This window comes from Oxyura jamaicensis, chromosome 9 (assembly GCF_011077185.1).
Source record: "Oxyura jamaicensis isolate SHBP4307 breed ruddy duck chromosome 9, BPBGC_Ojam_1.0, whole genome shotgun sequence".
Classification (NCBI taxonomy): domain Eukaryota; kingdom Metazoa; phylum Chordata; class Aves; order Anseriformes; family Anatidae; genus Oxyura; species Oxyura jamaicensis.
In genome coordinates this window covers 1,051,802-1,065,673 of record NC_048901.1, presented here as the reverse complement: position 1 = coordinate 1,065,673, position 13,872 = coordinate 1,051,802, and the positions used below count along the sequence as shown (strand labels likewise).

At 38.6% G+C, this 13,872-nt stretch overlaps 1 protein-coding gene across 2 annotated transcripts in view; it reads right to left on the bottom strand.

Moving 5' to 3' along the window:
• The window catches only part of PLOD2 (procollagen-lysine,2-oxoglutarate 5-dioxygenase 2), a 53,928-nt gene that overhangs the window by 27,023 nt on the left and 13,033 nt on the right, over positions 1-13,872 (bottom strand). For both annotated transcript variants that reach the window (XM_035334599.1, XM_035334600.1), the window contains exons 2-7: positions 12,910-13,001; positions 11,375-11,511; positions 5,745-5,908; positions 4,515-4,627; positions 2,838-2,901; positions 1,904-2,001 (exon numbers count right to left, since the gene is read on the bottom strand). In XM_035334599.1, coding sequence (XP_035190490.1) covers positions 1,904-2,001; positions 2,838-2,901; positions 4,515-4,627; positions 5,745-5,908; positions 11,375-11,511; positions 12,910-13,001 — 668 coding nt within the window. The remainder of the gene's footprint in view (positions 1-1,903; positions 2,002-2,837; positions 2,902-4,514; positions 4,628-5,744; positions 5,909-11,374; positions 11,512-12,909; positions 13,002-13,872) is intronic.

Below are 13,872 nucleotides of genomic sequence, written 5' to 3'. Positions count from 1 at the left end.
AACACACAGACCGACTATATGAAAAGCACATAGAAAATGTAGGTGTATTACCTGATGACATATGTTGGCAGACTATGCCAAGACCCAGAAGCCAGCCAGTGGAATGTGTTTTAAAGCAGCATCTACTTTCCTAACATATTTTGAATTGGCACAGAACAGACTGTGCATTTTCTGCTGATGGACTGCCTGGGCTGCCCTGTCCTCCTGGATTCGACAACTTGTGCAGAGCTTCACACTTCTGTTACTATTTGCAATGGATCTCTTATACTACAGACAATATACCTGAAGAAAGGCTGCTTATATACTGCCTTTATCAAAACTTGGAAGGACAGAAAATCATTTTACATAGATACAGTCCAGACCAATATTCAGCCTGCATTTTATCACACTTCAGAAGGTTTGTGTATATTGAAAGTCATTCTTGACAGATTATAGATTTTTTTTTCAGAGAAGTACAATAAACTCTAGAAAAACTTTGGCAAAAATACTAGATGTCACATAATTTGGTATCTATTTAAAAGAAGCACCAATGCAATTTGTTAATCTGCAAATCAGATTACTTACAAGAGAGAAAGTTCTTATAAACACAAAACTTTTACTTTTTGGAGTTGTTTCTGGGAATTACTTTAGTGCTAGTTTATTTACTTTTTCCAATCCCATTTTATTGTCTTTTTAATACTATTCTGTGCTTAAAACAGAAGAATCCAATCACAGATTGAGAAAGTGGTATTTAGTAAAGTTTTCTTTTGTTTTTAAAATGACAGTTACATGCAGAGATTGAGTTTTGTTTAATGTAGCATAGTTGGTGGATTAGCATAAGGAGTTTTGGCCTAAACTGTGTGCTCCACTGAAAAATACAGCATCTTTTCACTAGCAACATGAAACCCGCCCCCACAAAGCCAATGATGCTAACCAAACTGAGGTTCTAATTGAGGAAAAATAGCTTAAGCTATATAGAAGAATCAGGTCATGTATTTCACCACTACTAAGTAATTAATTATAAGCCAAACATTAGTAAATTCACTAATTCATTACACACAATACCATGGACACACAAAAAAACATTTGTTGGGATATTGAGTTTCAAAACCTTTCATTCTCTTTAGAGGTATTTTTCTCAAAATAAGCTACATTAAGGAACATGCATTCAGAAGAACTTAAAGTTGTGGTGCCCAACCCTTCCAATAGGCTCTGTAGGCTGAAATAATAGCCACGTGATTAAAAAATGCAGATGCCATACAACCAAGATGTAGCCATTTCTCCCAAAAGAACTATGCCCGGTCCTTTGGACCACCAAATCCTTACAAACGGAGAGAAAACATCATATCAGATATTGCATACGGCAGAAACATGGTCCCAAAACTAGTGAGACATGGTTACCTTGAAGATAGTGATCAGTATCACTGAAGATGCAACACACATGAGCTGTATGTATGCACCTATATGCAGTACGTTTTTAATATGCGTGTGTATACACACGTAAGCAGGTCTGGTAGGATCAGACAATTGCCGTTTGTACCCCAGTCTACAGCTCTTAAACTTTTCTTCCCTTTAAAACTTACTCTTCTGATTGCCATTTAATAAACAGACAAATTCTTCACTACCTTCAAGAATTATTTTGTGATAGTGAGAAAATTAACATCAACTTATTTGCTTCTAATATCTCATGCTCAATGAATTTGGGAGCAAAGTGAACCATTCCAGCAGTGATATCAAGTTACAGTGACAACAGAATGACATGGAGACTGCTGCTAGAATGGTTTGTTTATCCCTGCAAATTTTATTAACATTAATTCAAAGTGAGCAGTAGCGGTGCACTACAACTGCTTCAGATTCTTCCATTGTTTTTGCCTGAAACAAAATTGCTGTCTTTGCACAAAACCAAAACCCAACTGTCACTCACTTTAGTTGGACTGTTTCCAAGAACAGTGACCGGTAATGTCTCATACGCAGAATTCCTTGCTCTTACTTTTCCTTCTTCAAATTTCAGAAGAACTTCATCTGCAAATTAACGAGGAACATACTGTAAAAAGTTTATAAAAAGTTAAAAATTCAGATTTAAGTTCTTGCTGATACAGTATGTCCTACTGTAGCTATCATTTTTAATGTTACTTTGGAAGTTTATCTGAAAGTTTTTCAGTTTTTAACCTTTAACCTTTTTTTTAAACCAGTTTTTAAAATCTTGAACTCTAAGTTCTTTACACCAAATGAGGCTACATTAAGCTTCAGAGTTTGCCATCAGCAACCCTCAAAATATGAATAGAGCCTGCTTAAAAAGCTAATTTTGTCCAAAAGCTATTTATAAAGAAACTACATGGTTATTTTAGATATGATCTGAATATAAAGCTGTTCTATAATTGGAGAATAAACGTAAGGAAGGAAGTTTGTACAAACACACAAAACAGAAAGTGACATTCCACATTCATTTCAAAATATATAATATAATATACATAATATATATATATATAACATCGAGAATGCAATTTTAATTACCATCCTTACTGCTGTAATTAAGTTTGTGAAAGACTGATGGAAAAATATTTCTTAACTTTGTTAATTTCATTTATTGAAAATTATTTTCCTATTTTTATTTTTCCTATTTTAAGAAAATTATTTTCCTATTTTCCTATTTCCCTATTCTTCCCTTTTTTTTTTGTCAGTGGAAGTAATCAACTAGTAGAAGACCTGAAGACCTGTGATTAATATGGTAATCAGGTTTAACCATACAAATATTTCTTTAAAAGGCTCCTTATTCTTAAGGAACTATGTTCATGGTTAAGCAAAGAAAGTGTTAACACCACATTTAATGAAATACAACATGCATATGATATACTTACCAATAGCCCCATTTAGGGTCTGGAAAATGGTACATTTGTGATCCAAAGTAATGTTTATGCGTTCCTGAAATAAAAGTAGCAAAGATGTTGAGGTATACTAAAAGTCAATGCTTTTACTGTCATGCTACATGCACATTACAGTGACAGCAAGTAATTGTATTCAACAACTTCATATACTTAACAGTAGAAAAAAATCAAGAATTAAAACTGAGAGTTAAGTGTTGCAGTTCTATAGCAATCAGGTGTTTTTTTTTGTATACAGAAGCCTTATCTAAGCTTGAATGATAAAGATCATAACTCTCCAAAGAAACTACAATTTGGCTATATCAGCCAAAGAAAACCTGCATCTTATCTTAAAGGATACTTACGATTCTTGGACAAGCAACAAAACTTACTGGCAGTTCTTACCATAATCATTGCATTTCACAGTTTTAAAAAAAATAGAAGAATCAAACATAAGTGTCATATCAGAACAGAAAATACCACTGACTTTAAAACATGCTCCTAGTAACAAGTTATTATACCTACCTGCATTCTTATTTAGTGTACCTTGTTCTAAAAGTTTTAACATGTTGATCAAAATACTTAGCCTCTAAAATAGATTTTAAAGCACTTATTTAGATATGACTGCTTTGAATCATCCAAGATTTCCTTATATATTCTACAGTTCTGGACATAAACATACAGAGAATCAGTGCTAATACAGGGCATAGCATCCCAAGCCAGAACTACAGAGGTGTTTTGAAGCACAGTGTAGTGGTGCTCTGTGCTGAGGAATACACTTTGTCTACAATACTCTGTTCAGACAACTAGTTATTACTTCTGACTTCGGTGCAGAGTCAGCTCTAGTGTCTCTACTCCCTGTCTTTTCAATTGCATATCTAGCATCTGACTTAACTTGCATAAAGACAGTTCAAACATTTCTGTACCTGGATGTACACATGCTCTACACTGCAGAAACAACTTGATAGAACTTAACAGAAGAACACATGTATTTCAAAGACTTTACATCTGTCTTAATCATTCTCAAAATACTGCAATATCAGCTTGTAAAAGTCCTTTTGCATCAAAGCATCATTAAGGAGACTTAACCCTCTTTTTCCAGCATTAGGACCATATCTCTAACCTGCCATACTGTAATGCTACTTGGCAAAGACCTTTGGTTAAGCTATGGCTCAAAGGGGTCTCATCCCACAATTTACGATGCAATTTTATAGAATGTATCTGCATAAAAAGCTGAGGAGCCAGAGGCATTTGCAGGCAGGACCTGAAATGGCAGCAAGCCAAAATTCAAAAAAAAAAAAAAAACACTAAATCAGCAAGTAGTTTAGGGACACTGGAAAAATGCCACATTCTCCAACTGTCAAACTGCAGAATACATGGGACCCTCATTGAGAGGGATGTTCCTGATCACATACCTCAGAGCTATTATTTCTAACAACGAAGTACAGCCTGCTTTGATCTGCTGCCAGCCTGAAATAAAATTTCAAGTCATGACCCTTCAGAAGCCTGTTCATCATTCCAACAGTAGGAGCCTCCAGTGAACAAACAAGACTGTCAACATGGCATTCAGAAAAAAAAGAGACAGAGCTCCTTTTATTTTTATCTCCTGATGTTTTATGAGGAGCAGTATGCTATTTCAAGCAGAAACAAGTGAGAAAGCCATTCACTACCTACCCGTGCCAATGGGTCAACATAGATTTTGGTGTAAAACAGCTGGTCGTCATCATTATCCTGAAGATTCCATTGCTGCACAATTCGATTTATATATGGAGCATAACCAATAAATCCTGCAATATCACACAAATTACTTCCATAAAAAGCACTACTCTGCCAATGCTGTCTATCAGTCAGGGACTTCGTTCAGACTTCTGGTGCCAGCAAAGTATGAAGTTTACACAACTTGGCTCAAACATCTAGTTTTCTTCCTGCGATATGCATTAGTTTTCTTTTAAAGAGTTCATAATTAAGGGTTATTTTTATACTATTATTATTTTAAGGGAAAAAATAGGAAATAGAGATGGTCCTGTGAGCTCCACAGCATGAGACTGGGCTACTACTGCTCCCAGGAAAGAAGCCCATCTGTAGGAAAAAAGCTTCATTTTTATCACTTCCTTCTGGCAGAGAAGCCTGAATCTAATCCTGCCAGAAGTACAAGAGGAATACAATTCAAATATGAAATGCATTACATTTAAGTGAAAACAGAAAGATAGGAATGATAGGTGAGGTAAAGAGGGAGAAAGATGTAGGGACAACCAGATCTGCACAGTGCCCAGCACCACACATCCAGAAAGAGTGATTTATCATGCTCTGTAGAAGGTAAATGTCAGGATCAACACACGCATGTGCTAATCAGCTGCAAAATTAACAAAGCTAGCATTTAAAGAAGTGACTCCAGAATTAACACTGCATTGAGATAAACTGAAGTAACCCACACTTTTCCTGGAACGAATGGCTCAAGCTGTGCTGATGGAGCAGGCAGCACCATTACCAGGGTGTGGAGATCCTTCAGAACAAGAGAGCTAAAGCAGGGAATTACATGATACAACTCATGACACATCCCTGCAGATAGCATGTACTACTTTGGCTTGTACCCTTAGATTGCTTCTGAAGCAGATCTAGTTGGTTGCACTGGGCGATCCCTGCAAAGCAGAGTTATACCCCAGACTGTACTTGATTTATGTGCTTTTCATACCAGTATTGCCAAAAATACCCTCAAAGTTTGAAGGAAATCTATGCACAGATGAGCAGACATTCAAGTGTCAGGGAGTGGTAAACAGCAAATCCAGCCTCCATTTGTTCTTGGGGAGTTCAGGAACAACTACATAAAAAAAATACATAAAACAGACAGCCAAAGAGAGTCAACGTCAAGTTCAAGAGTTCAATGCGTTCATAAATCACACTTGCCTCCTGAGTTCAGGAATCTCTTTCCACTCCGGACAACAGGATACTTGTCAGCTAGCTTTTTATCTGGCCAAATTAGTCCATCTGCTGCAAACACCACTTTATGATTCGTTTCCTGAAATTTCTTTAGCAGTTCTTCAGGCCCCCCCGCAAAGATAACGTCATAGCTGAAAATGCGAAGATGTCTATTAGATTCATTTGTTGTTTTTGAACATAGAAACATTAAAAAATTAAATAATCCAACCCTTTTTATTTTAAAATCATATAGACAGCCATTTTATTCTGAAAAGTGACTCAATAAATCATGCTGTAAGATCATGTAAAAATCCTATACCCCTCTAGGAGAGTAAGTCCTCAATCAATACTATTTATCTAACAGTTTTCCCTTCTATTTACACTCATTTTTCTGAGCCTTCTACATTTTGGATGTTCTTCCTTCAGTTTGTCTACCTGAAACTGGTTTTCAGCTTTCATGTACTGAGTAATGCTTATGTAAGTCTATTGTGCCCTTAGAAAATGTTTATGTTTAAAAGAATAAAATCTTCGTACATTAAAGAGTAGGACTGAAAAGTGATTTAGGTGACTTCCCAGGAAACGCAAGATGATTTTGTTCCAAAATACAATGGCACACTCTTCTAGAAAGTCTTTTTGAGCATGTACTCTTGTTTCTCAACACAATCTAGTTATCCCTAAAAAAAACTGTGCTGCATCCTGAAAATATACAGGTTTCTGCTTTAATGGCTTTGATGCACTGAATATTTCAAAAGACTCTAAACTTCAGAGTATCTACTTATAAAAAACCTGCTCTTATGCATTTATCAGATTTGACTCCTAACTCTCCATGAGACCTACAGGTGGAGAGTTCATATCTAAAAACAGTAGTTATCCATAACCAGAAGTCAGCACTAAACCAAAATAAAAGATATGCACAGGTTTAGCAAAGGTCATGTAGTATCACAAACCTAGCAGTTACACGTTGTTGAATCAAATCTAAATTAACACCACTGAAAAAAACTCAAAGTGAGTATAAATGACTAAATTAGAGTATAACTCTCCTTTGTTTGTACTTGATAGTACATGTAAAAGCATGAATGCACAAACCACTTCAAGGTTCATTTTACATAGCATTCAATGACAAATATTGGAACCTGATCATAGCAGACTAATCTCTGGCAGAAAAAAAAAGTATTTGGATTTAACGTTACTGTCTCAGCCATAACATGTGGGCATGTTCTTACTCCACAGTCTTAGTCACCAAAAATAAGCAATCCTGGAAAAGGGCAGAAGAAAGGTACAGGTCTGACCTTGATCAAGATCTTGTTCTCACTAAGTATTTGAGCTGGGTTGAAAGGAAGGGTAGTAGTACCCGCTCCAGCAGCGAACAAAACTTTTTGCATTGCAATGTATTACTCAGCAATAGTGCCAAGAGACCAACCCTTCCTGCCTTCTGGTACTCCTTTATTACAGCTCTGAATTATTTCAAAAACATCCTTTCTTCAAAGGGGATTTCATGCAATTGGACTAAGAAAACTGAACAACAGCTGGCTTACAAATGCAACAGATCTCCACCGCAGAGCGAAGCATGAGCCCTGGAGAGGAAGTGTATTATGTAGTCTATATAAAGTAAGTGGTTTTCTGCAAACTGTTTTGTTCTTCTGCCAAAATTACAGAAAAAAGTGTATGAAAAAAATATAATGGAGCTTCCCCAGTTTTACAAAAAAATGCTCATTTCAGCCCCCCCCCCAAAAAAAAACAGAAAAATACTTCCCTCCCTTTCCCATTCATTTGGTGTAGCCCAATCAAAGCCAGAATGAGCATGAAGGACAAGGAAGAAACTGGAGACAAGTTGAAGATGACAGACAGTAACAGGTAAGTCTGAGGCTTTAACTTAATAGCTTGAGGCAAGCTGTGCTTCTCCTCTTTGATCAGGAGAGTGCTACTGCTGCAATGACTTACAGCTGCAGGAAGGAACCAAACACCCCTGGAACATTGCTTCCCAAGGAGTGTCATTCTGGAAAAGAAAGCCAAAGCTGAGCAAAGCGCTGGGCTAGCCACAGGCTCTGCTTTGGAAGGGGATGTGCTACTTAATGCAGCACAGCTTATAGTACAAAGCACAATACAGAGTTAAGCTCAGAACAGCTAAACTGTATTAGCAAGTATTGTAAACTTTTCAAACTACAGGATATTATGCAAGAGCATGGATCCACTGTGTACCTACATTTTCCAATGATTTTAAGATCATAGAATCACAGAATGTCCCAAGTTGGAAGGGACCCACAGGGATCATAGTCCTCTATTCGGTGAGGAGGGCAAGTAAGGCTGTAACCTGCAGGCTTATTCCACGCTCCCTCCCCAGGTAGGGCCTCCAGCTCCTGCCCCTTGCTGCCAGTCCCTCACCAGCTGCTTTCAAAGGTTCTCTCTCCAGGCAACAGGAAAACTTCTAGAACCAAGCTAAAACCAATATAGCAAACACTTGCCTTGCTTACCTGCTACATCAGATTATGTTCAGTGTATCCAGCACTGAATTCCTACCGTAAGGGAGGACCCACTTCAGGTCCACGCCACTAAGATCTTTGCAAAATGGGTCCCAGGACTATCCTTGAGAGCTAACACTTTCTAGGGATTGTGCACATGACTTGTGGACTAATTTTGAACAGGAGATCAGAATTGGCTAGAGAAGAGAAAGTAGAGATGTATCCAGGAAGAAGCAGGCTGTCCTGGCAAGCTGGAAGAGCTCACATACTCTTATTTATTCTTCATAAATCCTTCTGATTAACTAAAAGGCAAGGGGGGTCAGGAGGGAAAGAAAGTTTCCACAACTCGAGCCCCATTTCCTGAAGCTCTCAGATGGCAGATGTTCAGAGCTGGAATCCTTCCTCCTTTCTTGGAGCCACAGCCAGAACTGAATGTGCAACTTTTGCACCCACAGCTTTTACAACAATAAAGATTTGTTACTATTTGAGCTGCAGGGTAAGAGCTCAAACTACAAGCAAGAGGAGGCTTGCTGGTAACCATGTCTAATGGTAATTCCTGTCTCACATTTTGTATTACTTACTTGGACTATTAGGCCCCACAGCCACCTTGCTGTTTGCAAAGTACCTGCACCAGAGCCACACCTGACTAGCATTTTCTGCACATCTCAAAATGGTTATCCTTCACTTTTTTTTTAAACATTCCTCAGGGAGTGATTGAGATTTCAGAAATCTTCCATGACCCAAGTCAATTGCTGTGGGAGTTCTGGGTGAGCAGCCACAGCACCAACCATTTCAGTCCAGTCTACACTGGCCCTTCGCCAGTTTAATCTGAAATGCTCCAAAGTAAACCAGCAGTTAGCTCTTGCCAAAACAAACCTAATTTAAATATTATTCCATCTGCAGGCAGAGTGTTTTGCTATCTGCACCTAGACAAGCCATTCACTAAGAAACTAAGTTCAAACTATTTCCAGAGTTGAGAGCCACATAAAAAACACTGCTCAGAAAATGGCAAGAAGCTACATTTAAATAAACAGTTCACTAGAAAGAACTTGCCTAGTTACAGTAAGTAAACCAGATGTTTCCTTCCCATCCCCCAGTTTAATATTCCAAGTGCCTGACAATTAATATAATGAAAAATACTTGAAAGAGAAAGGGAGCTCATTATATTTGACATTTCCAAATTTAGTACTGCGTTTCCCAACATTTAAATTGCAAACCAGGATTCCTAAAAATGAAAACATTCATTACAATTAAAACATAGGGCTAGAATCAGAAAGAAAACTTCCCTTCCCCCTTATTTGGAGGCTGTTTCACTAGCTTTAAATCAATATATGCTTGGGATTATCGTCTTCAAGAATGTGGAAGGCCTGAAATTTTAAATTTTCATGGAAAGAAAGATTATGACATCTGTACTTCAACACATGCGCTCCTCCGTACTTTCTCATCCATCCCTACCTAACAGCCCACCCCAAAGAGAATAAATTATGTTGGAGAAGAATTTCAGCTATAAAAAAACTGATAACAAGTTTGCATATTTTGCCATATAGGGAAAAACATTGAGGCATGATAAATTTAAAAACAAGAAAAGTAACCGTACATAGCAATTGTTCTGGAAACATTTGATTCATCTGAGTCTAGTAAAGAACAAAACCTCCAAAATTACTCTTAAATGCATATCAAGCTTTGGAAGATCAGTAGAACAGTTTAAACATGTAATATATTTACTTTTAGAAAGATACTTGATTTCCACTTACTGAATGCAAAACTGCTAATCAAGTCACTAAGAAAATAATCAAAGTGAACATACAGCTCTAAACTGTATGTTATTTTTAAAGTCAATTTAAAAATAAATGGAATTTAAAGAGATATTTAAACCGCTTCCCATATAACGTTTGTTCATAAAGTGATTAAGATGACTTAGACATAGGCCTTCTAACTCTACCTCCTACTTATCACAAGAAGCTAAATTTAAAAAGAAAAAATGAATTGCATCTTTAAAACTGCTGCCAGTTTAATAGGCTACTCCAACTTTAACTTAGGCAAAGCGACAAGTGAACTTCTCATTAAATACTACTGTCTGATCAGTTTTTCCTTGTGATGAGGTTTGCTGAACAGATACTGACCAACTTCTGAATTGCAAAAGGGTCCCTCAAGTTCTTCAGCTACCAAATGAAGAGAGGCAGGTTAAGTGCTGAAGGCAAATTCAGGAGCAGACACCCCAAAACAAGTCGGTAACAGAGCACCAACCATGCACAGAGTTCCAGGCTTGCACTCAGCTGCCCCTGAAGAGCTAGCTGGCTGTGCTCAGGGTTGCATGCCTCTCATTCAGGGCCTGGTCCCACACCCTCTTGTAGGAGTCCTTCAGTGCTATGAGCCCACTCTAGCATGGAAGACATCGGTGATGGCCTGAGCTGAGTTCTTAGCTGCTCGAATCATATTCTTGTCACAGGAGCAAAAGAACAGGATGGAAAAAGAAAAGCAGAGAGAAGCTATGGAAAAAAAAAATATGGTTTTGAACATGTTTCTGCTCCCTGTTTTTCTGAGACAGGGAGAAACCTATTCAGCCTCCAGTGAGGATGTTCAGGCATAGCCCCACTATGAGCTGTAATCTGGCACCCCTCAGGAGCACTCTCCGTCCGTGCTTCCACCACACAGGCAGCACCAGGGGTCTAATTGGCAGAGCCTCCTGTTCAGTTCTCAAGCATAAAAGGAGTTATCTCCATAACTGCTTTCCTCAAGAGTCCATTTTCCAGTTTCCTCAACATCACTGATACTTCACGGAACAAGATCATGCTCCGGTCCCAGCTGAACACTTGATTTCTGAAGCTGCTTTTGCCACCCCTCACTCGAAACTCCCAGCCACATCCTGCATTACAGCAGGGGAACAGGGGAAAGATACATGCTTGCCTGAAGGCCTGACAGCTCCAACAACATTTTTTCACTGCCTCAAGGCAGCAGAACTATGAGCAACTCCCTTAAAAATACCAAAAAAAAAAAATCAATGACTGCTCCAAGCACATTTTTATGAATGGAAAAAAATAGAAGCAAACTGTCTCAGAGAGGGGTAAAAGCAGCATGCAACTTTCAGCATGTCACATCAGCTACTTTTGAGTGCCTACCCAGACTAAAATGTAAAGGCAACAAGCCAGGTTTGCTCACCATTCAACAAACATTACAACCAAGTCCTCTTGATCAGCATAGCTTTCTATGCCTTCTTTCAGCAGTCGAACTTTCTGCCCCCCGCCAATAGAGTTAGCCAGCTCACCACCTCTCCACTCTTCACCTTTTCCAAGTACCTGGAATAAAGAAAAAGCGTGTTTTTTCTGGTACCAAAAACAAGAGGCTTTTAAAAGTAGACCCTTATTGAAAACAGATGTTAAAGCAGAAGCAACACATTAAAGCACAGCAAGCCAGCGTTTCCAGCATCATAAAGTTTTCCATGTCTGAAGCAGCATTCAGCACAATGACATCACTGCAAAAACATGAGACATTTCTTAACCAAATAAGAAACGAGCATCCCTTCTCCAGGAAAAGGAAAAGCTGAATAACTGTTTCAAAATTTGTATTAGAAAAAAAACATTCTGAATGAGACCTTTAAAAGACAATGTAATCGTTTTAGAAACAGGAAGTATAAGAGAGCTTGGATCAGGATATTACTAATAAAAAAACCCAAGCTCTAGTCTTCCCAAAATCCTTCCAGAACACTTTTATAAAAAGTAAAGGATGGATTTCTCAGTTTACAGAGTACTGCTGAAATCTGGTAAACAAAATTATTCCCTAGCCATGTCTTATAACCTATTACACCTTAAACCTTTTTGTGGGTTTTGAGCATAAAGAACAAAAGATTTTTGGAACTCCTAATATAGGCAAGAACTGCATTGCATAGTGTTTTAGACAATCTGCAAAGCTAATCAGCATAGCTAGAGCCCAGGCTTCCCAGGTGCTTTAGCACCACATTAACATATTAGGAAAGGTTCTCTCAGTCTTCCAAGTTCAGCATCAGATATTAAACTTCAGAGACCCAAATCATGTCTTAATTATAGTTTAGACACTGTGGTAAGCAAGCGGAAAGTTAGCACAACACGATCTGAATTCCTGGATTTTCTCTTGCAGAACCAATTTGCGTGGAAGTTTACAAGGAGGTTAGCGCTTTCCTTTTTTCTCCAAGGTCACGTCGAGGCCAACCTCAATACGTGACATATGGAGATGCAGAACAAGGCATAAGGGGCTGGGAAGAATGACAAACAAACATTTTGTGCTCTCAGAATTACAGGTTCTTGAGAAGCACAAGAAAACTTGCAGTCTTGCAGTTGTGACCCTCCCTCCTTCCCCGCAGCAGGGTCCCAGCCTTGGTTAAAGAGGACAGGGACACCCAAAGCTTTTTGTGCTGCCACTGCAGCTTCCAGAAGCAGTTGTGCAGCTGCTCAAACAAAACAAGGAACCCTGAAAAGCGAGGCTACATGATAAATCACAACAGAGCCTACAAGCAACTGAGGACACTGGCCACGGTATTTACTAACCTGCAAAAAAGTTCCTAAGGCAGTGGAAGAAGCACCCCCAAGAGCACGGGCAGCAGGGCTCTGTGACTTTCTTACCTTATCCCTGAGCACAGCCAAGCCAACACACCTTCAGCTACTACTGTGCCATCTTAAAAGCTGTGCAGTATGAATAACAGGCATGAAAACATACAGTACCTTCACTGTGTAGTTGAAGTGCCTTGCAGTTTGCATGAAGCGGTGAAAGCCATCAGTTTCTTTAGTTGCTACAGTAAAAACTAGGAGTTTATCTGTAAGACAAAAGGAAGGAACACATATAAGTTTTCAGGCCAGTTATAACAAAAAACACTGTACAGCACCGGATCAAGGGGCTTTACAACTTGCCGGCATCTGATTCAAAGAGATGAGGCAAGCACGCTGTCATATTACAGGCAGAGACATCAGACGAGAACTTCTATGGACAATGATGCTGCATTTAAAATTATCCTCAGGAAGAGGAAGCAAAGTAATATCTGCTCTGTAAACAACTGGTTCAAGAGATAAAAACAAAGCTAGTATGACTGCTGGACAGGAAGGAATCTTCAAAACAAAAATAATTTATTACTTCTCCACCTGAGCTAATCCTGTCACCTCATCACATGACCAAATGGTACCAGAGGACTTAACCCAGCAGTGAGCAGAGGAACCCAGTCCCCTAGCAGGTTGCACAAAGTGCTTTTAAATCCTTGGTCAGAGACTAGAGCATTTTTTTTAATTATTTATTTTCCTGTTTTATTCAGAATCTGGAGTCTGCAGGTTATACCAGTTGTTAATTTGACCTCTTAACTGCAAGCAAGTGACCATGCAACCAACTTCCTTTTCATATCCCAGGGCTTTTGACATAGTTCAAGTGAGGCCATGAATTCCCACTAAACAGCTTGATATTTTCCCAATTAAACGCCTGAGCAACGTTCCATACCCTATGCAATATACTGCATAGTTGAGGTACATAATTGGAAACCATCAAAAATACAGGACCCCTATCCAACATCAAGTATTTAATCAGACCTGCCTGGATCCCAAAGCACATTGCAGTTCCCCCATTTGGTCCAAGTTCAAGTAACAGCTGCCCTCTAAACAGAGCCCAGGAGATCAGTCTGTACAGAAAGCCAAATTAATCAC